Source organism: Carettochelys insculpta, chromosome 18, assembly GCF_033958435.1.
Source record: "Carettochelys insculpta isolate YL-2023 chromosome 18, ASM3395843v1, whole genome shotgun sequence".
NCBI classification, from domain to species: Eukaryota; Metazoa; Chordata; order Testudines; family Carettochelyidae; genus Carettochelys; species Carettochelys insculpta.
The window spans coordinates 17,364,768-17,389,718 of NC_134154.1; the positions used below are offsets into that span (position 1 = coordinate 17,364,768).

General features: G+C 44.1%; 1 protein-coding gene across 4 annotated transcripts in view; it reads right to left on the minus strand.

Annotated features, from left to right (window-relative positions):
• SFSWAP (splicing factor SWAP) overlaps nt 1–14,039 on the minus strand; it is a 199,729-nt gene extending 185,690 nt beyond the window's left edge. For 3 of the 4 annotated variants that reach the window (XM_075013064.1, XM_075013063.1, XM_075013062.1), the window contains exons 1-3: nt 13,660–14,039; nt 11,007–11,176; nt 10,305–10,448 (exon numbers count right to left, since the gene is read on the minus strand). In XM_075013064.1, the coding sequence (XP_074869165.1) occupies nt 10,305–10,448; nt 11,007–11,176; nt 13,660–13,904 (559 nt within the window). In that variant the 5' untranslated portion in view covers nt 13,905–14,039. The remainder of the gene's footprint in view (nt 1–10,304; nt 10,449–11,006; nt 11,177–13,659) is intronic. The other variant, XM_075013065.1, reaches the window with a different exon arrangement.
• Nucleotides 14,040–24,951: the final 10,912 nt, after the last annotated feature.

Sequence of the window (24,951 nt, forward strand, 5' to 3'; positions counted from 1 at the left end):
CTGAAAGATTCGATGCAATGTACTCCAACATTATAAACCATTACACTGTAAAATGTTAAAGGTGTTTCAACTGAATGAGAGAAGAATGCTGGGGGAAGAAAGGGAAGCTTCTTTTGTTTTGTTTGGGTTGTTTTTTTTTTTTTTGACAGAAATTATGGCAGTATTGAAAGATGATGTTTTTAAGAGAAAACGGAATGCTTTGAATAAGAGAATGTAAAAAAACCTCACGTTTTTTCCATTAGAAGTACCAGTTTAAGAGTATGCCAGATCAACAGCTTTAACCAGACACAGCTTCCCTACTAAACGACACAGATTTATTTGTTCTTTACACTAAAACTTCCTAAAAAATTGTTCTGAACTGAAAGTATTCTGAAAAGTACAGTTCTGAACAAACTCAGTATTACCCTAATTTCATTAGTATATTTTGCATACACTTCACTACAAAGACAAAAGTAGACATGAGGAAAAAGTGAATTTTAAGTCTCTCGGTATCTACACTAAACATAAATTTACTGACATGATGGAGAGGAAAAGCAAATCACGCATACTAGAAATAACATTTAGGAAAGATGGAGTGGTGCTTAAGTGCTTTTTAAAAACAGTGAATTAAAATATTTTCCAATGACAATGATTCAACATCAATGCTAATTCTGCTGTAATAATACTAAACACAGGCCTCAGTTAAAACTGGGCTCTCGAGATGCTTGAAGACTGTCTACAGTAAATGAAAGTACAGTGGGGTCTCAACATTCGTGAGGATTCCGGGTTGAGAACCCTTGCGAATGTTCAATTTCATGAATATGGCAGCCGCCAGCTCTCCCCGCCTGGAGCCCCAGCTAGTTGGTGGCAGCCGGCGCTCCCTGCCCCAGGAAGCGGCACTCCCCCCAGCGCTCCCTGCCCTGGGAAGCGGCGGCCGCTGGCGCGCCCTGCCCTGGAGCCCTGACGGAAGCGGCAGCTGCCCGCTCGCATATAACTGAATCCATGAACCTTAAGTTCACAAATGTGGGAACCCTGCTGTATAATAAAATTCGAAGACACATGATATTAAAGTACTAGAGTGTTTCACAATGTGCAAGCAGGTTTTATTTGGATGTGCTGCTTTAAAAGGAAAGGGCTAGGATTCAGAAAACGACTAACAAGATTAGTAATCATATGAAGCAACAACGAAAAGACAAATAAGCAATCCCACAGGGAATAAAAGACAAAAGGAAACGGGAAGTATACACTAATGAAATAAATACAAAAAACAGATTAGGAGATTCTGTTTTGACCGTCTCATAATACAAGGGGACATTCAATTAAAGTAAAAGGTAGCAAATTCAACATGACTAAAAGGAAACATGGAACAGCCTGCAATCACAAGAATTCAATTAACAACAAAGGCAGCAGTGGATAGTTTATGCCTCTAGATATTTTTGGTATTCATGATAGTTTAAGATAATACAGGAAAGTATATCACACCACTGTGGGGTTCAGCAAATCTCTTGTGTGTCATGACATCAACTAATGCAGTGTGATTATGTCCCGTCCTATTGACAGCAGTGTTCTTGCACCTCCCTCTAAAGCAAGGGCTTCCAAACTGCAGTACACGTACCATGGCACATGAACTTCGTGTGTTACCCATTCACTTTCTGATGATCATGTGATCTAATAAAGTTCTTTTTAAAACTTATTACATTGACCGTTGTCAGAGAGAACAACAGATTACATGGACTGCATATCTGAACTAGCATGGACCTCAAGTAAAAACAATCAGTTATCAGTCTAGAGCCCAATGACAGCAATGCCACAACTAAGACTGAGATAGCATTTCCAGTCTAAACCTTTTGAGGCACTTCAATTCTGGAACTCATCAGTATTCTTCATACTACATATTGACAGCTCTCTTTCACTTATCTATCAGGGCAATGCCGGAGAACACACTTCTTCACCTTCCCAACAGATGACAGATTCCAAAACTCCAATGATTACTTAATGAAACAATAGTCCAGCCTGAATACTAATTCCAACATGAACTGTATTGAAATAGAATTTGCAAGAATGTGAATGTTAATGAAGGTCTATTTAACCTCAAAAAATTACAGGATGTATGAGAGCAGAAAATAATCTTTACGTGAGAAAAGGAAGTAACAGTCAAGAACTTTTAATTTCTTGAGTTTAATCCTATTTGTCAGCAAGAACTAAATGAAAATATTGTTGCTAGCAATGCAGAGAGAAGTAAAAAGAAAATGGCTAGTGAATAGCCAATAAAAAATTCAGACTTTAATATTATAGAGAGATGACAGCAAAACCTATTGAGATTACCAGACACTTCCCATTTTGAGACCCTCCCATTCTGAGACCCTTTTTTCAGTTATGTATAACTTTGCAAAACTATTTGGGGTGAATTTTTCTATGCAGCCTTAGCTGAGCCATTGCTGTGAACAAAGGCTAGGGAAAAACACATTGTTTAGCCCAGGGGTGTCCAACTCGTGGTCTGTGGGCCAGAATCTGGTCCAGGGAGTCTTCGTATCTGGCCTGCTGAAACGGCAGAGGTGCCATTCTTAAAAGGTGGCTGGGTGCCTCCAAGCTGCATATGGATCTTTAAGGAGCCACTTGCAGCTCCCGCCTCTGCTTCCTGACTCCGGCTCCCAAACAGCATGGTAGCGGCTGCAGCCATCAGGGAGCTAGCACCCTGCCGCACGCAGGTGGCCCTATGCAGCCTGGATCAGCTGATACATCCACTATGCGCACCTCCAACCACAGGCGGGGTTTGTACGCAAGTGCCCTCTGCCCACAGCTGCAATAAGCCCATTAACTTTTTTTTTTTTTGGGTGGGGGAGGCTGGGGGGCAGGATTTTACAGACGCCAGAGGAGTTTGGGAACAAAGGAGGAGTCTGCTGTTCCCGAAGTCCACTAAATCGGGGTCCGTAAAAATTTAGGGTAAACTGTAAATTGAGTCCTACTCTTTCAGTGCCGCAGGGCACTGGGAGCTGCCCCTGCTGCGATGTTTGTGTGGAGAACTGGAGGAGCCGCACAGCTGCGGTGAAGAAGGAATGCCCTGGGAGCATACGGAGCTCATGGAGTAAATTATTCCTGGGTCTGGGGGAGGCACTTGGGGCTTGCGGGGGGTGGGGTTGTCCATCTAAGCCTGGGGATGGTTTGGGGCTGTGAGAGCTTTAAAGCTGGGGGCTGGGTAGTGGTGGTTTGGGGCAATTTTGTGTTCAGCCCCAGAACATATAAAATATTGCTGTGTGGTCCCCGATGGGGTGGGGGGAGGTTGGACACCCCTGGTTTAGCTTACATTAAAACCTCCTGGCAACCTTTTAATTTAAATGTTCTCGTACCCTCAACCCTTTTACAGAGCAACTTAATTTTAAGTCCAGTCCTACTGATGACCCATCTAGATACACCTCTAAGAGGTCCACCTCTGCCCTGAATGAAACAGAGGCCCCATGGAAAAGACGGCATGTGAATATGTAATTAAAGACTAAGAATGCACCTGCGGAAAGCGCCATATTAAAGTTGCACCACTGCTGTTTTTACGACAAGCTGACTAGCTTATTATGGGGTAGAAGCTACAAACTGAGTTAGTAAAACTTGACAGCTACTAACACAATTCACTTCTGTGTGTTCCATGTTACTTCGTAATGTTCTCATTTGAGCTGAGTTAACTGCAATGGAGACTTAGCCAGAGATCAATCTCACAATGCCACACAGAAATGAAATTATAAGCATGGGGCTGTTTTACAGGTTTCAAATTTCTGAAGCCTTTTCAAAGAATCACAGAATCCATAGGACTAGAAGGGATGTCAGGAGGTCATCTAGTCCAGCCCCCTGTTTCAAGCAGGATCAACCCCTACTAAGTCATCCCAGCCAGGACTTTGTCAAGCCAGGATTTAAAAACCTCAACGGATGGAGAATCCACCACCTCTCTAGGCAACGCATTCCAGTGCTTCACCACCCTCCTGGTGAAGTAGATTCTCCTAATATCTAACCTATAGCTCTCCCTCTTCAACTTCAGACCATTACTCCTTGTTCTGCCATCTGACACCACTTTTCAGACCATAAAGCACAAACTGCCCACTAATCTTGAGGAATGAGCCCTAATTCTGAGGGAAGTCAAACCTTTTACCTTATTTTCCAAGAGGCATGCAGATCTACTTAACAGAATAAGAAGTATTCCTCCCTCCATCTACCCAGGGGGTAGGGGGGAAGGGGACACAAGAGTTGAAGATTTTGGATAATCCACAACTTACTTCCTCAGTCCTTCATCAGGTTCAATATTAGTCAGGAATTTTCATTTTTCTAAACATTAAAAAAGGAGTAGTATTTCTAGAGATGAAATCCATTCCTTAGTCACCTTCTGTGAAACTCCAGTCTGCACACACCTTCAAAATATCTGTGTTGCTTTTATATCCAAAACAGCGACACCAGCTCAGATCTTCTTTGTGCCAAGTTAAACTGATTGGAAATGAAACAACACTGAAAAGGGAATGGAATGGATATGCTCAAACTCTTAGGAAGCATGAAGTATGTTTATTTTTACTTCAGAAGATTTTTCCACCAGAGTGTCCAATACACTTCCCATTCGCTGAGGACAGAACAATGCGGTGAGGCGAAGCAGCTTGTTAGACCTGCACACATGGAGCGCCCTACATGGAACAAGTGCATGTAGGTGTAGGCAGTGGCTCCTGCAGCTCGTGGCATGGCTCCAGGAACAGCTTCAGCTGCAAGGCACCTTGTGCTGCACACCTCCAGTAGTGGCTCCAGCTGTGGGGCACTACCAGTGAATCACTGACAGTTTGCACGGTGTGGGGTGGCAGCACCTGGTTTGGGGGGAGGGGTGCCTGTGGCTATCCCTAAATTTCTTTTGGACACCACTGTTTTACTGGATTCATAAGAGGACAACTAATTGTGGTGGTCCTCCTAAGCAAAGGAAACCTGCAAAAGATAACCTGCAGTGATCAACAGAACGTGGAGTGAATGTGTGTGTAAGAACTCCAAAATGACTGGTAATGTGTCATTGGTGACACCCAGATTTCTGGTTTTATAAACAAAAATATAATCCAAAATCTGATTCATTACAGATTTTCCTGATACTCAAAGATATCTTTTTCAGTGATTAAAATGGGCTTGTACTTCACCTAATTCTTGCACTGAACAACCTTTGCCAGTAAGAGTTTAAATATCTAGAAAGGTCTTGAGTTTTCTTGGTCAGTGACATACCAGTAGTTTCATCACAATATGCAGAATAAGTAGGTACACAAAACTGGAATTTCTATTTGGCTAATTTTGGTTTCCATTTTTTCCCCTCAATGAACCACTTAGTTTCTGAAATCTTTTCTGACATGACTTTACCAGGATAGTAATTTTCTCCAACAAATGCAAAAGGTCAGCATAAACTAACAAAAACTATCAAATATCAGTTGTAAATTGCAGTGGTGAAACATTCTGAATCTATACAAATCTAATTTAAGCCTTAATCCTAGCCTCAATGAACAATCACCCGACCTGTACATCTTTCTGGCTCCCTTTCACACAGTTTGGGGCTGTCTGGTTGTTGTCTCAGAAAATTTAGAAGAAAGTGATATCTTGTATGACAGTATTTTTCTTCTTCACAGTTGTCTGTCGTGGCGCGATGCTAAGATACTGCATATGTACTTCTCCGTATGCTTGGTAATGGATGTCACTGAAAAGTTACCTCCCTTAAACTTAGCCAGCCTCACCAGCATCTTTCAATAGATGACTGCATTTCATGTGTGCATCCTGTGACTAATGTCGTTCCCTTTGCAGAAAATGTTACTTAGTATCGATCTACCTGTTAGGGTAATCTTATGCAAGTGAACTTCTGCGTCTCAACACCTATATCACATCAGGACCTGAAGTCTATTTCAACTGGATGACAACTTAACATCACAGGTAACTGCAGATTATGTTTCAAAGTACTGAGACTTCCTACAGACTGCTCTTTCAAAAAGAAATCGAATTCTGAAAAAGATTACAATACTTTTACATAGAGAAGCAACAGAGAAGCTTTCCAATACAGAAATAGAGGATCAAATATTCTTGTCTCAAACTTGCTTGGCTACAAATGCTTTTCCTTTTATTTAAAGTTTATTTTTGGAATCATTAATAGAAGTACATTAAACCCTCAATTTAACAGACTAATGGGTGGAGGGGTGTCCGTTAAACCAAAGGGTTTACCCTGTATTTGCCCTAGAGTCCACCAGGCTCCCCCACCTTGTCCTGCCAGCCTCCCCCTCAAAAAAATGACAGCGACTCACCAGAGCCACTGCTGCTCAAGTAGCTACAGCTTGGAGCCCTGCTGGATCCTCAGCTAAAGATCCAGTCTTCGCTGCAGTTGGAGACTCCACCCTCACAGCAGCAGCAGGAGCCCCGCCGTCCATGAAGACTTCGTTGCTGCAGCCATAGACTCCACTGCAGCCTGGAGGAGCTGTCACCACACACTCCTCCAATCAGGGGTGGGGTATGTACATAAGTGCTGTCTGCCTGTATACAGGCCCCACCCCTGGTGGGAGGAGTGCATGGTAGCTCGGCGGCGGCTCTGGTAAGTTGCCTTACACACTTTTTTGCGGGGTAAGGGGAGGAAGAGAGCTGGTAGAGACCCGTTGCTCCCGAAGTCCACAAAATCGAGAGTTTACTGTAGCTGAAAACGGCCAGTGTCTGATAATCTTATTTTTCAGGTTGCAACAAGATCAATAGCACAGATCACAGAATACTAGGACTGGAAGGGACCTTGAGAGGCCATCAAGTTCAGCCCCCTGCCCAATGATACCTCTTTCGCCCCTCGAATCTCACCTATTATCTGAGCATGTGCAAGTGGGCTACACATATTCTCAGATAATGACCTTAAGTAGTTGCTGTCCACCTGACTAGGTGCCCCATATGAAACAGAGGATGCAGATGAACCTCAGGCTTGCTCTTGACATTCTTGAATTTTTCAAGAGATTTTAGGCACACTATAAACCCCCACTTTACATGAGTTTGACATAAACATTAATCGTATGAACATGAATGTTGAAATCTCCGGCTCCAGCCAACTGCTTTGAAGCTGGTGGCTGGACTTCAGGGGGCGTGGCTTCCCCCAGCTGGGGAAAGCCAGAAGAAAACCACAGAGCTGCCTCTTTCAGAGCTCCACCACAAGCTCCAGCAACTGGAACCAGCGATGAAGCCATGAAAAGAGCAGCCACGTGTCTTACCCTTCCAGTGCTTTGAGTCTGGCTCCAGGCCAGTGGCACAGTGCTGAAAGGAGCAGGCCCACAGCTTCCCCGACCTGGGGTCACCAGAGGATGCTGCTGCTGGGAGGGAAGCCCCTCAGCCCCAGGGAGCTGTCAGCCAGGTGCAGCAGCCTCTGGCTCAAGAGGGCTTGGAGGACAAGGGAGGTAGAGCGAAGAAGCCCCTCAGCCCCCTGGGAGCCGGGAGCCAGGCGCAGCAGCACCTGGTCAGTTTCCCAGCTCCCACAAGCAGAAGGGAGCTGAGAAATTGATCTGGTACTGCAGTGCCTGGCTCTCTGCAGCTGAGCGGGAACCTGGAAAGTTACCAGGCACTGCTGCACCTGGCTCAAGGCTCCAAGGGGTGCAGAGGTGGGAGGGGTCCCCCACCAGCTTATGTGAAATGTGAATTACGCAGTGGTTGTGAGGAACGCAAGCCACTTGTAACTCGGGGTTTCACTGTACCAGTTTTCATTAAGTCATAGTACCACTATGATGCGCTCAGTCAGAGAAAAAAATAAAGCTGTCTTTGAAAAAAGAGCCATATCTATATGTAGATTAGATATACAGACAGAGATGCTATTCCCTTTGATAGCTAACAGCCACTTGCTCATATTTTGGGGAGTAAGGGCACTTCGAACTTGCGTGGGTACTTCGAAGTGCCTGCAGCTACGTGGCATAACAGCACTTTGAAGTTTTCAACTTCAAAGCTGCCACGGGGAGAATTAGCCTAATGAAGTGCTGCATACTAATTGCAGCATTTCCTTAGCATTCTCCGATCAGGGTGATTACCATGCTCCCTTCGAAGAAGGGGTCAAGTGTAGACATAGCCATAGTGAATAAAGCCACGAGAGAAAGCTCTTGCAGCCTTTTGCCTTGAAAAAAAGAAAAAAACTTTTATTAGAAAACAAGGCACTGGCAGGGTCTTTAGTGACACTGCCCTGAATTGAGAATTCAGTATCACCTGCCCCAGTAAAGTGTAACGACATGTGCAAGATTTCACAGAGATCAGCAAAAAGGATTTAATCAGGGAAATTTTTACGGCCTAAGTCTCAGAACACCAAACTTTCTAGCAAAAACTGCAGTAAGCAGCCATTTTCCAATTGCTATGACTGTAATTATATTAGTTAGATGCCCCAATAATGGTAAAAAGCAGGCACGCTGACAGGCTCAATCCAGCATATGTTTAAAGCACACGGCAACTATGTTACAAATGCAAAGTATTTTTATTATTGAAAATGTAATAAATGACTAGAACTGTCAATTTCCAGGGGCCTGGCTGTTAGCAATTCAATAATTGCAGTGGAAAGAAAAGAAATTTCATAAAATTTACAATAACTTTTAGAAACCGTTTCTTAATAGACTTAAAATTATACATGCTATTTTTTCAAAATTCTACTACTACAATTGTAGGAGTTTTTTTCCGTTGCCCTACTTATTTTTCTAGAAGTCATTTCAATTACTTAGTTTCCTCATAACACTTATAAACATAGTACAAAATAAAACTAAAATAGCATTTTCTAATTTATTGAAATTTAATTCTTAGATATAATATACGAACTTTCCAGATAAATATGATTTTTTAATCAATTCCAGGTGTTCAAACTAAATTTTAAGTTTAGTTTATTCAACCATTTTGCATTTAATCCAGTTGGTGGTTTTATACCAGTCAAACATATATTCTTTCAGCATTCACATTAAATCCTATCAAGGGGGCCTTGACGACATCTCTAACATAAGACACAATCATCTTCCATGAACTACAGTCCTATCGTGAGAAAGTGAATGCCAAAAGATGACAACTAGAACCCTAAAACTTCATTGCAGTAATGTGTATAAACTAATTGGGATCCCCATAATGTACTACTGAGTTTTATGAAAAACAAAACAATTGAAAAAAGGTAAGAAAATAATAAATCTGGTGGTGCTATATCTTAATTATGGCTTTTATGATATCTTGCAGAAAAATGGGGGGAAAACTGAAAAAAAGAGTCTTTTTAGGATGAGAATTCACTAAAGCATCTCCTATAAAAGCTTTGTTGAGATATTACTAACTTTAAACAAACCCACAAATTATGGTATGGCACATTTTAGTGAAGCACAGAGTCATAACTTGCAACTGTAAGCCCGTGTCTACACATGGCATGTTAATGAGGCACCTCAGAACAGGTTAACAAGGCACTGACATGCATATTCAGTGCCTCATTACCCCAATAGCAGGCAGCTGTGCTTACAAAGTGCTGCTTTTGAAACACAGATGGGCTGTGTAGACACAGCTACTTTGAAATAAGAGCCGCATTTCCAAATTCTCTTATTCCCAATTCATTTTGGGAACATGGGAATTTTGAAGTGTGGTGCTTATTTCAAAGAGCCTGCATCTATACAGCCAGTCTGTGTTTCGAAAGCAGCACTTTCAAAGCACAACTGGCTGTACTTATGCTAATGAGGCACTGAATATGCATGTCAGTGCCTCATTACCCTGTTCCAAAGTGCCTCCCTAAACATGCCCCTTCTGAAAGGGAGGGGAAAGTAGAAAAGGTAGGTAAAAATGCTTTTACAGTAGGGTCGCAACATTCACAAGGGTTTGGTTTTGAGAACTCTAGTAAATGTTGAATTTCACAAATATAATTTAGCCAATTATCATTTTATCCCATTTTACCCCCGCTGGGGGAGCGGAACCCAGTGGGCTCCCGTGCAGCTCCAGGAAGCAGCAGCAGAAGGAGCCTCAGACTGAGGCTGTGAGCAGTTGGTCAGTGGCCGTGCCGTGCCCCTGACCGTAGGCAGGATAGTGTGCCCCACACTACATAGGCTGGGCTGGGCCTGGCAGCTGCTGCTGTGGTGTTGGGCATGTCGGCACCGCTGGAGCTGTCGCAACTGCTGGGGCAGGACCCCCACACCTTGAGTGATGGCCAACAGGGGACTTCAGTGGACCCGCGACAGAGGGGCTGAATGAAACACCTTCCTCTGCTGGTACCACACTGGGAGTCTGGTGCCTGTGAATAATTGAATTTGCAAGTGTTGAATTTGCAAATGTTGCGACCTTGCTGTACTTTACCCTACCAATCACTAACGTTTATTTTGATTCCTCACCTCTTTCTTTGGAGGCTTGCTGCTGCTGTTCCTCCTCCTCTGTAGGTTCTGAAGGATCATAATAATCACTGCCATAGCTGAATCCCACAGCATTATAGGTACCATCTTCTGCTAAAGCTTCACTCAGTCTCTTATATTCTTCCTCTTGAAGAAAATGAAAATTCTAATTACTACTATAAAATATAATTAAGCAACACTATTTCTAAACAAAAGGAACTATATCAATGATTTCAACCTAACTTTTAGATAATAGAGTTCTTCACACTTTAGGCATAGTAACTTTTGCCAGCAAGATTCTGAAAACCAAAGACAGCAGTATGTATATGTTTTTTGTTGACCATTTCCTCCTGCTGAGATAAGATTTTTGTGGTTATACAAACTCATGTAATTAAGGAAAATGCAAGAACTTTCAGTTATACAATACTGTTAAAGAAGAACAGTTAAAAGGATGGTGGGGGGTGTTTTGTTTTTTCAAATCCCAGTCTGCCCTCAAAATCTGGGCAATTTCTGTGTGGATATATATATAAACTATCCTGAGGTCCTCTCAGACAGGCAAAGACTCCTGTTTTTCGAATCCACTTGATACTGTCAAGATAATATCAGAAAGAATGAGTATAAAATGAGTGGGAGTAAATTTAATGTTTTCATTATTTAAATTTAATTTAATATGTTTTAACTCAGGAAAATTTCCTTGAGCAATACCTTGCCTCGCCTCCTCCTCAAGCAAGTCCGTATGCAAGGCTAAATACCTCTCTTCATCACAGAGGGCATCTATTCTAGCTTCCTCTTCAGATAACTGATAATCTCTATTCCATGTGGAATATTCAGCATCATATTCAGAAAGGTCATGCAGGTGACCACGTCCATCATACCTGCAAGATGAAAAAACTGGTCAATACAGAAAACTTTGGGCTTAGGTTTCTTTGACTACTTAGATACTTACCCAATAAAATGAAAAAAAAAAAAAGATACTAACATTAGAACGTGCCTCATTTTAGAAGTTACATTGAATTTGCTATTCACTTCACACCAACTATCAAAATGAAATATTTTAATAGTCTAAATTCCTCTCTAGCAGAATAATAGAGTACAATTAAAAGCAAAAGTATCCTTTAATAGCTTAAATGAGATCCATTTCTTAATAGTTCTTACCGTATATGGTTCAACCAACCATTCAATGTCACTTGCAAAACACTTTTTTCTGGAAAGTCAAATAGCTTACATTCACACAAACCCGAATACATAAATACCTATCCGTAAGAACCAAACGGTCGAAATTTTCTCGCTTCTTTCTGCTAGTCCCGAACTCTCAGGAGAGATCTTCACCAAAGAAACTTGCGTCCATTGGAGGTAAAATCATGGCTATGCTCGGCCCCTAGCCATTTGGCTGAGGAAATAAGTTCTGGGTTATGTGATAGAGAGACAAACATACATAGGAACAGTAACATATACATGCAATTTAAGGAGGTTCACCATAAAAATGGAACTAATAAGCAATGATGTCATTTCTTCTCCTAAGCAGAAATGGTTCTGTGTGCAGAAAAAGTGCCGCATTAGGATAACGTCTGACATATTCCTCCTTTGTATATCGGTATTAGAAACCAACAAAGATGCTAAACTTCACTTTTCTTGTTAGTCTTCACACACACACAACTCGCCACTGAGCCATCTTGCCGAATCAAAAAAAAAAAAAAGCAAATACATATAACTAATAGAATATGTTATTAAGGTATGTTGGTCTCGTTAATCAAAGTGTTTATGCACCAGCAAATTTTGGCCCCAGATGTCCCTCAGTAGTATCCTTCTCAATGGGGTAAAAGATTTCATGCTGCTGGGGATACAATCTGAATTCCCAAAAAAGTTGATACGGTTAATGCATAGTTTCATCTAATTCTACCTTTTCTTTATAAATGCAAACCTCCTTAATTTACAAATGTAGGTTATTGGTTTTAAATGTTATGTATACATACGTGCACATACTTAAAGAGTTTGCTCCCAACAATTTCTGCATGAAACCACAATGGCCTTAAGGCTAATGACGTTTCTCGTTGCAAAAATATGCTATTATTAGGTGACAGGCACCATCATCAAGTTTAAACTTCCATCTCAACAGTACTATAACATCCAATGAATTTCTGATCCGTGGTCCAATTTAGATGTTTGATTTCAAACAGCCAAATTACAAATGGGGAAGATCTGTTAGGTTAACTACTCCAAACTCAGCACCAGTGAGACTCTTTTTCAGAGTCCAGTAACACACAATGGGCTTCCCTCCTCTTCCCTTCAGTGAATATTTATTTCACTCAACTAGATACACTTGTGAATCTAGTACCAGAAAATCTCACATAACCAATGAAAGAACCCTAATAAACTAAAGGGAGCAAATGCCTATAGTATGTGATGTGATCCTTTTCAAGCCAAAGCCCTTGGGATTTTCTCACTTGAGTCTTTGAGGGCCAACAACTGGATAAAGCTCTCTGTTTTTCAAACCCTCCTCTTCACCTCAAAATACTCCTGCCCTGATTCTCCACATTCTCTCTCAGGAACCACTGAAAAGCAGGTTTTGAACTAATTTTTTCATACATCTGATCTTGAATCTACTGGAGACCAAAGAAGGGAAGAAAAAAAATCAAACAGCCTATTAATCCCTCACACTAGCAACTGCTAACAAACACAAAAATATCCAAAAAAAGGAGTGCCTAATTTATGTTAGAAGTCTAAGACTCCTGGGAAGGAAGATAGTTGGCCTAACTGCCAGAATTCATGGCATGACTAGGGAACAATCAGGCAAGGAATTGCTTTTAGAGGAACCTCTCAGCACTTTACAGTCTGAATTAAATGAAGAAATTCAACTCAGCTTAATTTCTCAGCCTGTGCAGGTTGTGTGCAAATAACCTCCCCAACTTTTTGCATATTGATGCCAAAATTTAAGTGTCTAATCAATAATCCCTTTACAATAACAGCCCTCCTTGTTTTGAAGTGAGAAACTACTTGGAGTTTGATTTGAAAAGGATAAGATTATCCACTTCCCTTCCCACATACACCCATCCTGCCAGGTGAAGAGGACCCCAATAAATACCTTCTGGCAGAAAGAGTGGAGAGACTCCTCATCTTGTCGGGGGGGGGGACCCCAATACTCTCCCTTCCAGAGGAGGGTTTCCCAGCATCTGCACGTGGATAACCCCACCTACTGTCAGGGAGAAGAGCCTTCTCCAACACTGAGAGAGACGAAGCATTCCTCCACTTTTCCCACCAGAGTGAGGCCCCCCACAACCCGCAGCACTGGGGGAGGGGCAGAAAGAGGCTATCACAGGCGATCTCGCAGCAAGGGCTGGGGGGGTTGAGTTGCACCGACCTATCGATCATGATCTTGGGGTCTCCCATCCAGGGAATGAGATGCCGGCCCTGCTCCTGGTACTGGGCCTTCTCATCATCCCGGAACAGCTTGCAGGCATAGCCAAAAACCAGCAGCTCCACGCGGTTGCCCACGCCGCCTCCTCCAGGGGGCCCCGGGGCCGCGCCCCCGCCAGACAACAGCATCAGCGGCGGCGGCCCTGCCTCCTCCACAGTCCGGCGCGGCGCGCCAACGCCTCCGTACATCGCGGTGCGGTGCGCGGGGGAAGCGGAGAGCGCGCTAAGAGCCAATTAAGCGAGAGACACCAACCAGGCGGGCCTGCCCGCACTAAACCCTCCACCTCCACAACGCCGCGGTCGCCATCGCCCGAGACAAAATGGTGGCCGTTCCGCTTCCGGACATGGACGGCGTAAACAGACTCCTCTGTTCCAGTAAACAGCACATTCGTCATAACGTAACAAGGGCTGAATTAATCCTGGTGCGGCGTCCTGGAGTCGAGGATGATGCTAAGAGTGAGGAAGAGGGGAAATACAGCCAGACGGCTGTCTCGGGACCGGGAACTACCGGAGAGAGGCAGGGTAGTTATGATGTGAGAATGGCGAAACTGTCCACGGGAACTAAGGCCTCGGCCGCGGGATTGGAGAGAGGGGCTAACGGACCCATTGGGAGGGGCATGCAGTCGGGGGCGGAGCTAAAGGTGCTCGTGTTACAAGGGTCTGGGCTGTGAGTCGGGTTAGTACGGGGCTCGCAGGCTCGGCGCGGAAGCTCTGCTCTTTCGAGAAGGCCGAGCTGGGGTTCTCTGTACATTGCCCCCGCCCCAGCGCTGGCTCTGCAGCGTCTATTGGTTGGAAACTGTGGACGCTGGGAGGGCAACACCTACGGATGGGGGTAGCTCCCATGGCCACCCCCAGCGTCTAGGAGCAGGAGGGACATGCCTGCAGGCTTCGAGGACTCACTTCAAGTTAGTGCTTCTAGGGGTCAACAACCCAAATCCTCTTTTGCAGCCCAGCCTGGAGCCCCATGTCATGCTACACCTCCCTGCCCCAATTTGAAGCCCCTTGCTACACTTCAAACCTCTTCTCCAGACGTCCCAGTTCAGAGCTCATACCCCCATCCTCCCACACACCAAAACTCTGCCTCAGCCCAGAGCTCCCTTTCAAGCCCAGAGCTCCATATTTATGGCCCCACCCCAGAACCAGGTCCTCCTGCCTGAGTCCTCTTCTCCTTCTGAATGTCAATCTCCTTTCCCAGCTTCATGAAAGAGAGTATGGGTGGGTGGAGTGAGCAGGAACCTCCTTGGAGAAGGGGAAGGTCAGGGCTGCTAACTAAAGTGATTTAAGATACCACTGAAACCTCTTTTAGCCAAACAACCAGCTGTTAGGCCTCCTCCAGCAAAGTACTCAGGCAGGGCCACAGTCAGCTGCTGATAAAGAGGCTGGGAACCGCTCTGGGAGGACTCAGGTCAAAGGACTTATTACAACCCCTAGATGTTCAACACTGTTCCTCCTGCCCCGTCCCATCCCTCGCTGAGCTAGAAACCCAAAGTTATTTGAAACTCATCTCCTGCCTCAATATTTGCACAATCTCTCCCTGCCTGCCCCATTAGAAATTATATAAACTGGGTTATATAAAAAATAAGTTTCTTAATTATATAAAAGTGTATTTAAGTGGTAAAAGAGGTAACAGAACAAAGAGGATTACAACAAAATAAAACAACACAGTCTAAGCTACCTTCATGTAAAACAGATTACAAATGATAACTTCTCATCCTAGTTATTGTTTCTCTTAGTCCTTCACAGGCCAGGTAACTCTAACGTGGGGCCTGGGCATAGCCGTTCTTCTCCCCCTTCATAATAATCTTTTTGTATCCAAGTATATTGGTGGAATGTGGAGGCAGAGGGAAGGGAAACTGAAGGCAATCATTGTTTTACTCCCATGTAGAATTTCCATAAGGCGGGAAGCCTGTGTTTGGACCCTCCCTGTAATATACAGGAGGTTTCCCGGGCACATTTAAGAGAACAGAAGCTGGGCAAATTGCTCAAAACCAGGCCACTTACAGCCCAGACTGGGGTTCTTTCCTCTATAGCCATGTCTACACTAGTCTCAAACTTTGAAATGGCCATTCAAGTGGCCATTTCGAAGTTTACTAATGAAGCGCTGAAATGCATATTCAGCGCTTTATTAGCATGCGGGCAGCCACGGTGCTTCGAAATTGACGCGGCTCGTCCCGACGGGGCTCCTTTTCGAAAGGACCCCGCCTACTTTGAAGTCCCATGAGCAGATGGGAATAGGGGACTTCGAAGTAGGTGGGGTCCTTTCGAAAAGGAGCCCCGTTGGGACGAGCCGCACGGCGGCGAGCTGCGTCAATTTCGAAGCGCCGCAGCCGCCCGCATGCTAATGAAGCTCTGAATATGCATTTCAGCGCTTCATTAGTAAACTTCGAAATGGCCATTTGAATGAACGGCCTATGAGGCAAACCAAGCAAGCCACAAAAACACCTTTGCTGCCTCCCTGGCTAGCAACAGGTTATGTAAGCAAATCCCACAGACACTTCAGCAATTTTTATGCCCCAACCAGTATCCCTTCTTACTCAAGTGAGAGGTTATAAAAACCAATCTCACCAAATTCACACAGTCTTCCAGCCCCACAAGGGACCAGCCACATTCCTAGGTCAATATATACTTAAATCTTACCCAAAACAGCATGCTGCACCAATCCTTTAGTATCTAAAAATTATAAATTTGTTAACAAAGAAAGACGATGAGAGAGAAATATTGCTAAAGTGGTTAAATTACATACATCAGATCTTTTGAGGGAGGCTACTGCAGGTGATAGAGGCTGCTATCTTGAGTCTCTGGAAATAACATCCTATGTTGGACAGGTCCCCAGTCCATTCAGGCTTAATTCATAGCAGAAATGTTCTTGAGAACAACAGACAAGATGGAGTTTGAGGACCAAGGACAAAATGGCTACTGCCAATATCTTCTTTATAGATTCTTGCCATGTGGAGGGAAAAGCCTGTTCTTTGTCACATAGGCAATGGAAAGTCACATGATAAAGTCAGCTGTCCTTCCCCTATTGGGGCATCCTGCCATTGGCTGAATGATTAGACAGCACATCCCACCTGTATTGCTGGGATGTGGATTGGAGACTGATGGGGATCTTCCTTTGTTTAACCCATGTTACCTGACTGGCAGATGACCACAACTTCCATTGTGAAATCCAGCACTAAAACTTATCTAATACAGTAAGAGAGAGATAGCTGTGCTAGTCTATATACTATCAAAAAAAAAGCAGTCCAGTAGCACTTTAATGGTAGTCCATCGATCTGGTGATGACAAATCTGTGCAGATCATCTGTGATTGGTCTCATGGTGTGCCCTCTGGTGACTGTATAAGCCAATTCTAGAGGTGCACATTTTGCTGCAGATGGTGCATGGGAAGTTTGCAATCTGTGGGTTGTGCATTCCTGATGCTCTGTGACGTCGTTCCCGTGCCTCTTGTAGATGCTGGCAGCAGTCTTCCTCAAAGGCAATGCAGATATTTCTGACTGATGCACGCCACTGTGTTCCGTCACTGGCGGCGTCCTCAAGGTCCCTAGGTGCGATACTGCTGTACTGCAGATTGGCTTTGATGGTATCCTTGTAGCGTTTCCGTGGACGACCTATATGCCGGATGCCCTGGGAGAGTTCACCATACAGAAGCTGGCAAAGGATTCTGTTGGCATCCATGCGGCTGACATGACCAGTCCAACGTAGTTGTGATTTCATAATCATCATTTTGATGCTTGTCATCTGGGCTCTCTCAAGGACCTCAAGATTGGGCACTTTGTCTTGCCAGCGGATCTTCATGATGTTACGGAGGCAGCACATGTGGAATGCTTTGAGCTGCTTGATGTGACGTCGATATAGTGTCCATGTTTTGCACCCGTACAAGAGAGATGAGAGAACAACAGCTCTGTACACAAGCAGTTTTGTTGACATCCAGAGGTTATGGTGGTTTAGAACTTTGACACGCAGACAGCCAAGTGCCTGGCTCGCTTTGAATATTCGCGCGTTGATCTCATTATCCAGTGATCCATCACTGGATCTGACACTACTCAGGTATTTAAAGTTCTCCACTACTTTAAGCTGAGTGCTGTCAGTGGAGATACTCAGGACAGGAGCATTTGATCCAGGTGCAGGTTGATGGAGAACTTCTGTCTTTCCAAGGCTGACAGTTAGTCCAAAAAGTTGTGAGGCCTCAGCAAACTTGTTGACAATGTGCTGAAGATCATTTTCAATGTGAGCCGTAAGGGCACAGTCATTGGCAAAGAGTGCCTCAGAAAGGAGTTTGTGCACTGTCTTAGTCTTTGCATTCAGGCGACGGAGGTCAAAAAGTGAACCATCATGCCGGTATTTCAAGTATATACCTCAGTCCAGATCTTTCATTGCATGGTTAAGGACGCATGCAAATAACAGTTTAAATAAGACAGGAGCGAGAACACATCCTTGTTTCACACCGTTGGTGATGTTGAAGGGGGCTGATGTGGCTCCCTCAGACAGTACTTCACCTGTCATGTTGTCATGGAAAAGGCATATAATCTGGACAAATTTTCTTGGGCAGCCAAGTCGTATTAGAATGGTCCAAGGGGCTTCCCTGTTGATGGTATCAAGCGCCTTTTTCAGATCTATGAAGACAGCATACAGGTGCATGTTCTGTTCAATGCACTTTTCTTGTATATGTCTGACAGCAAACACCACATCGGCTGTGCTCCGGCCAGGTCAAAAACCGCGTTGACTTTCAGGTAGATTTGCCTTGGAAATACTGGCTATTAGGCGGTTCAAGATGATGCGGGCGATGATCTTCCCTCCAATGGAGAGGAGGGATGTGCCTCTGTAGTTTCCACATTCTGCTTTGCTGCCTTTATTCTTGAAAAGGGAGACAATAATAGCATCGCGGAGGTCCTGTGGTATGTTTTCATCCTCCCAGATGCTGATGATCACGCTATGGAACGTTGCTAGTGCTGCTGGACTTGCCGCTTTATATATCTCTGCTGGTATCCCATCTTTTCCAGGAGCTTTTCCTGAACTCATCTGGCTAACAGCTTTCTTAATCTCATCTATAGTTGGCGGAAAGTCAAGATCTGTCAGGACGGGTTGCTGTGGAATTTCACTGAGGACGTTATTATTCATGGTCGATGGTCTGTTAAGGAGGTTGCTAAAGTGTTCTCGCCATCTTTCGTTGATGCCCTCTTTGTCTTTGACCAGCGTTGTGTTGTCTGATGAGAGCAATGGGGTAGTCCTTGGTTTAGAAGGTCCACAGACAGTCTTACTAGCACTAAAGAACATCTTTGAGTTGTGGGTCTCAGCATAGTGCTCAATTTCTTTGGCTTTGCTCTCCCACCAGCTGTCTTGTGTCTGACGGAGCTCTTTCTGTGTTTTGCTCTGAAGGTGCTTGAAATGGTCCCGTTTGGAGGCTGAGGAGGGGTCATTCTGCCATTCAATAAAGGCTTTTCTCTTCACTTCCAGGGCTGAACATATTTCTTCTTGGTTCTCGTGGAAGCAATGCTGATGTATTCTTTTCTTTTGTCCAAGCGATGTTATTGCTGTGTCAGTCACTGTCTGCTTGAACTGATTCCACTTTTCGGTTACAGTACCGATCAGTTGACCATGGGATGTTAATTTGTCATCGAGACTCTTCTGAAAATTGTTGAAACATTGGGCATCCTTCAGTTTGGCTATGTTAAAAGTAGGTCGCACATGCTTAAGGCATTTGTGCTGAGAGGGAGCGATGTAAAGTTGAAGAGACATGCTGACTAATCTGTGATCTGTCCAGCACTCTGTGCCTCGCATTACTCTGGTGATCAGTACGTCTCAGATGTCTCACCTTCTGACAATGGCATAATCTATCAGATGCCACTGTTTAGCCCTAGGGTGGGTCCACGTTGTTTTGTATTTATCCGCTTGTCGGAACAAAGTGTTGGTAGTAGTCAGGTCGTTTTCAGAACAAAAGCATAGAAGGAGTAGTCCATTGTTGTTCATTTTGCCTACACCATGTGGCCCGGTTACTCCTTTCCAGTTCTCGTTGTCAGCCCCGACTCGGGCATTGAAATCTCCAAGTAGGAGTACTTTGTCTGTTGCAGGTGTGGCCTTGATCAGTCTGTCGAGATCTTCATAGAATTGTTCCTTTGAGTTGTCAGGGCATGTTAGAGTGGGTGCATATGCACTGATGATGGTGGCATGACGTTTGGTATTTAGTGGGAAGCATAGTTTCAGCAATCTTTCATTGATACCCACTGGAAGGTCTGGGAGTTGATGCATCAGTGAGGTTTTTATTGCCAGACCGACTCCATGTATTCTATCCTCTGTCTCAGTCTTACCCATCCAGAAGAAGGTATAACCATTTCCTAGTTCACTCAAGAAACCTTCCCCAGCCAATCTTGTTTCACTTAATGCTGCTATATCGATGTTATAGCGGGCTAGTTCACGAGCAATGAGAGCTGTCCTTCTCTCAGGTCTTGCAACAGCTTCTCGATCCATGAGAGTATGAACATTCCATACACCAATGGTAAGTTTGCTCAAATTTTTCTTTTGGTTTCGACAGCAAGTAGGGTTGAACTGCCAGCCGCGGCTTGCTGGCCAGTTATTGTTGTAGGGCAGGCAATTTTTAGGCCACCTTTTCTAGGCCCCTCCTTTACTCGGGTGAGCAGTGCTGTCCTAAAGAGGACTGCTCAGACGCCTGGGATGCTGCCGGACAACTCTGCTGCCCCAGGTACAGAGCTGGACGACCACTTGTCCACAGGCCGCCTACGTGCGGGATTGGGACTATGACTCCCAGTGGTAATCTCCACCTGTCACTTTGCCCCTCCCCCATCGCCACAGGACTTGGGTGATGTGATGATATGATGATTTGCACAGGACCTGTGTGTGAAAGCTTAAGTGGTAGAGCCGTTGCACGGGAGCAATCCCACTCTCTTGACTTTGGAAGCCAGCCACCAGTGGTACGTAGAATTGTCACGACTGGTAACTTCTTTGGTTGCAGTGGATGGCCTTGACGTCTTTCGTGCTTTGTCAAGCCCTTCACTTTCCACAAAGCGTTGCAGAACCGCCTTCTTGGCCGTTGGAGCTAAATGATCTCTTCCGCCCAGTCCGCCGGAACTGACTTCACATGCTGGGTAGGCACATCCGGAAATTCACCGAGGGTTTCAGCCCCATCGGTTACACTCACCTGGTTTGGCCAGCCTGTCAAAGCTGTTGCCCAGGGTGCGGCTGCTGCGCATGGTGCAGCTACTTGGAGCCACAAGTGAGAGCTGAGTGACAGGTGGGGACCAAAGTGGACAGACTACCCCCGAAGGGGTACGACAAATCCCTCCAGCAGAGGTACTACCCCTCCCTGTACACTCCATACACCCCATATCTATTTTGTTTCGATATCTAATCCAGTTCCACTTGCAGGGCCAGGTAGGCAGGCAGAACTTCAGAGTCTCAATGCGTGGATGAGAGGATAGTGCAGGGAAGAAGGGTTTAGATTTATTAGGAACTAGGGACACTTTTGGGGTAGGGGGAGCCTATACAGGAAGGGTGGGCTCCACCTAAACTAAGGTGGATCCAGGCTGCTGGCATTAAACATTAAAAAGGTCATCGAGCAGTGTTTAAACTAAGAGATGGGGGAAAGCCGATTGGTGCAGGAAGCACGTGGATCGGACGGAGACTTTTCTTAGGCAAGACTCCATTGATAGAGATTCTCTAGAATTCAGTCAGAAAGAGAAGAAGGGAGATGATAGAGTATGGGCCAGATCAGATGAGAAAAAATCACATATAAAAGAATCCAATACGTCGGAAGGGCAGGCATATGAATAGTGGTAGTTTTTTAAAGTGCTTTTACACAAATGCTAGAAGTCTGTCTAATAAGATGAGTGAATTAGAGTACCTTATATCAAAGGAGGAGATTGACATAATAGGCATCACGGAAACCTGGTTGAATAAGGACAATCAGTGGGACACTATCATACCAGGATATAAAATATATCGGAAGGACAGAATGGATCAAGCGGGTGGCGGAGTGGTACTGTATGTGAAAGATAATATAGAATCAAATGAAATAAAAATCCTAAATGAACCAAAATGTTCCATAGAATCACTTTGGATAGCAATTCCTTCCTCTGATGGGAATATAGCACTAGGGATATATTATCAACCACCTGACCAGGACAGTGATAGTGATGCTGAAATGCTAAGGGAGATTAGAGAGGCTATCAAAATAAAAAACTCAATAATAATGGGGGATTTCAATTATCCCTATATTGACTGGGTACATGTCACCTCAGGAAGGGATTTAGAGAGAAAATTTCTTGATGCTTTAAATGACTGCTTCTTGGAGCAGCTGGTACAGGAACCCACAAGGGGAGAGGCAATTCTTGACTTAGTACTGAGTGGAACACAGGATCTGGTCCAAGAGGTAACTATTACAGGACCGCTTGGAAATAGTGACCATAACATAATAACAATTAATATTCCTGTTTTGGGAAGAACACTGCTACAGTCCAACACTCTGGTATTTAATTTCAAAAAGGGGAATTACACAAAAATTAGGAGGTTAGTTAAGCAGAAATTAAAAGGTAGAGTAACTAGAGTAAAATCCCTGCAAGCTGCGTGGAAACTTTTCAAAGATACCATATTAGAGGCCCAACTTAAATATATACCCCAAATTAAAAAACACAGTTAAGAGACCTAAAAAAGAGCCACCATAGCTTAACAACCATGTAAAAGAGGCAGTGAGAGATAAAAAGGCATCTTTTAAAAAGTGGAAGTCAAATCCTAGCGATCAAAATAGAAAGGAACATAAACACTGCCAAATTAAATGTAAAAATGTAATAAGAAAAGCCAAAAAAGATTTTGAGGAACAGTTAGCCATAAATTCAAAAAACAATAACAAAATGTTTTTTTAGTACATTAGAAGCAGGAACCTGCTAAAAAGGCAGTAGGGCCCCTGGACAATAGAGACATAAAAGGAGCAATCAAGGAAGATAATGCCATTGCGGAAAAACTAAATGATTTCTTTGCTACAGTTGTCACGGCTGAGGATGTTAGAGAGATTCCCACATCTGAGCCATCCTATATAGGTGACAAATCTGAGGAACTGTCCCAGACTGAAGTGTCATTAGAGGAGGTTTTGGAACTAATTGATAAGCTAAACAGTCACAAGTCTCCAGGACTGGATGGTATTCACCCAAGGGTTCTGAAAGAACTCAAATGTGAAATTGCGGAACTATTAACGGTGGTTTGTAACCTATCCTTTAAATCAGCTTCGGTGCCCAATGATTGGAAGACAGTTAATATAACACCAATATTTAAAAAGGGCTCTAAAGGAGACCCTAGCAATTATAGACCGGTAAGTCTAATGTCAGTACCAGGCAAATTAGTAGAAACAATAGTAAAGAATAAAATTGTCAGACACATAGAGGAACATGATTTGTTGAGCAAAAGTCAACATGGTTTCTGAAAAGGGAAGTCATGTCTTACTAATCTATTAGAGTTCTTTGAAGGAGTTAACAAACATGCGGACAGGGGGGATCTAGTGGACATAGTATACTTAGATTTCCAGAAAGCCTTTGACACAGTTCCTCACCAAAGGCTCTTATGTAAATTAGGTGGTCATGGGATAGGAAGAAAGATCCTTTCATGGATTGGGAACTGGTTAAAAGACAGGAAACAAAGGGTAGGAATAAATGGTAAATTTTCACAATGGAAGCAGGTAACTCGTGGCGTTCCCCAAGGGTCAGTCCTGGGACCAATCTTGTTCAACTTATTCGTCAATGATCTAGAGAAAGGGGTAAGCAGTGAGGTGGCAAAGTTTGCAGATGACACCAAACTGTTTAGGATAGTTAAAACGAAAGCAGATTGTGAAGAACTTCAAAAAGATCTCAGCAAACTGAGTGATTGGGCAGCAAAATGGCAAATGAAATTTAATGTGGATAAGTGTATGGTAATGCACATTGGGAAAAATAACCCCAGTTATACATACAATATGATGGGGGCAAATTTAGATACAACAGATCAGGAAAGGGATCTTGGAATTATAGTGGATAGTTCTCTGAAAACATCCACGCAGTGTGCAGCGGCAGTCAGTAAAGCAAATAGGATGTTAGGAATAATTTAAAAAGGGATAGAAAATAAGACGAAGAATATTTTACTTCCCCTATATAAAACTATGGTACGCCCACATCTTGAGTACTGCGTGCAGATGTGGTCTCCTCACCTCAAAGAAGATATATTTGTGTTAGAAAAGGTTCAGAAAAGGACAACTAAAATGATTAAGGGTTTGGAACGGGTCCCATATGAGGCGAGGCTAGAGAGACTGGGACTTTTCAGTCTAGAAAAGAGGAGACTGAGGGGCGATATGATAGAGGTATATAAAATCATGAATGGTGTGGAGAAAGTGAATACAGAAAAGTTATTTACTTGTTCCCATAATATAAGAACTAGAGGACACCAAATGAAATTAATGGGTAGCAGGTTCAAAACTAATAAAAGAAAGTTTTTCTTCACACAGCACACAGTCAACCTGTGGAACTCCTTACCAGAGGAAGCTGTGAAGGCCAGGACTCTAACAGAGTTTAAAAAAGAGCTCGATAAATATTTGGAGGTTAGGTCCATAGATGGCTATTAGCAAGGGGGTAAGGTATGGTGCCTAGTCTTTTGTCAAAGGTGGGAGATGGATGGCAGGAGACAAATCATTGTCTTCGGTTCACCTCCTCTGGGGCACCTGGCATTGGCTACTGTCGGCAGACAGGATACTGGGCTAGATGGACCTTTGTTCTGACCCAGTATGGTCATTCTTATGTTCTTAGGTACAGTAAACATTTTCATATCTGGCAATCCTGGGACTGAGAGGTTGGCCAGATATTCAAATATTCTGGATAAGAGAGAGGTATACCTAGTGTGGTGAGGCTGGACTGGCTCCTGGGCTCCAGGCCCCTGTTTAGTCCACTGTCCTATGGCCAGGTCACTGCTGCCCTTGACACAGGATAAGGGGGGAGATAGTGGTCTGGGGGGAACCCAGGCCCCACCCACTCATTCTGGGTTCTGATCCAGGGACCCTGTGGGGCTGCTGGCGGTGGGGGAGGACTCCCCTCATTATGAGCACTGCAGCTCTTCCCCAGGTCACTTCCCCAGATGGGTCCTCCCCACCCATACCTCCTCCAGGTAGTAGCCATGGCAGTAGGAGTAGCAGCAGCCTGTTCCCCCTTCTGGTTTGGCTCCTCCTGTGTGCATGGCCTGCCTGACCTTACACCAAATCTCAGGGCCTCCTG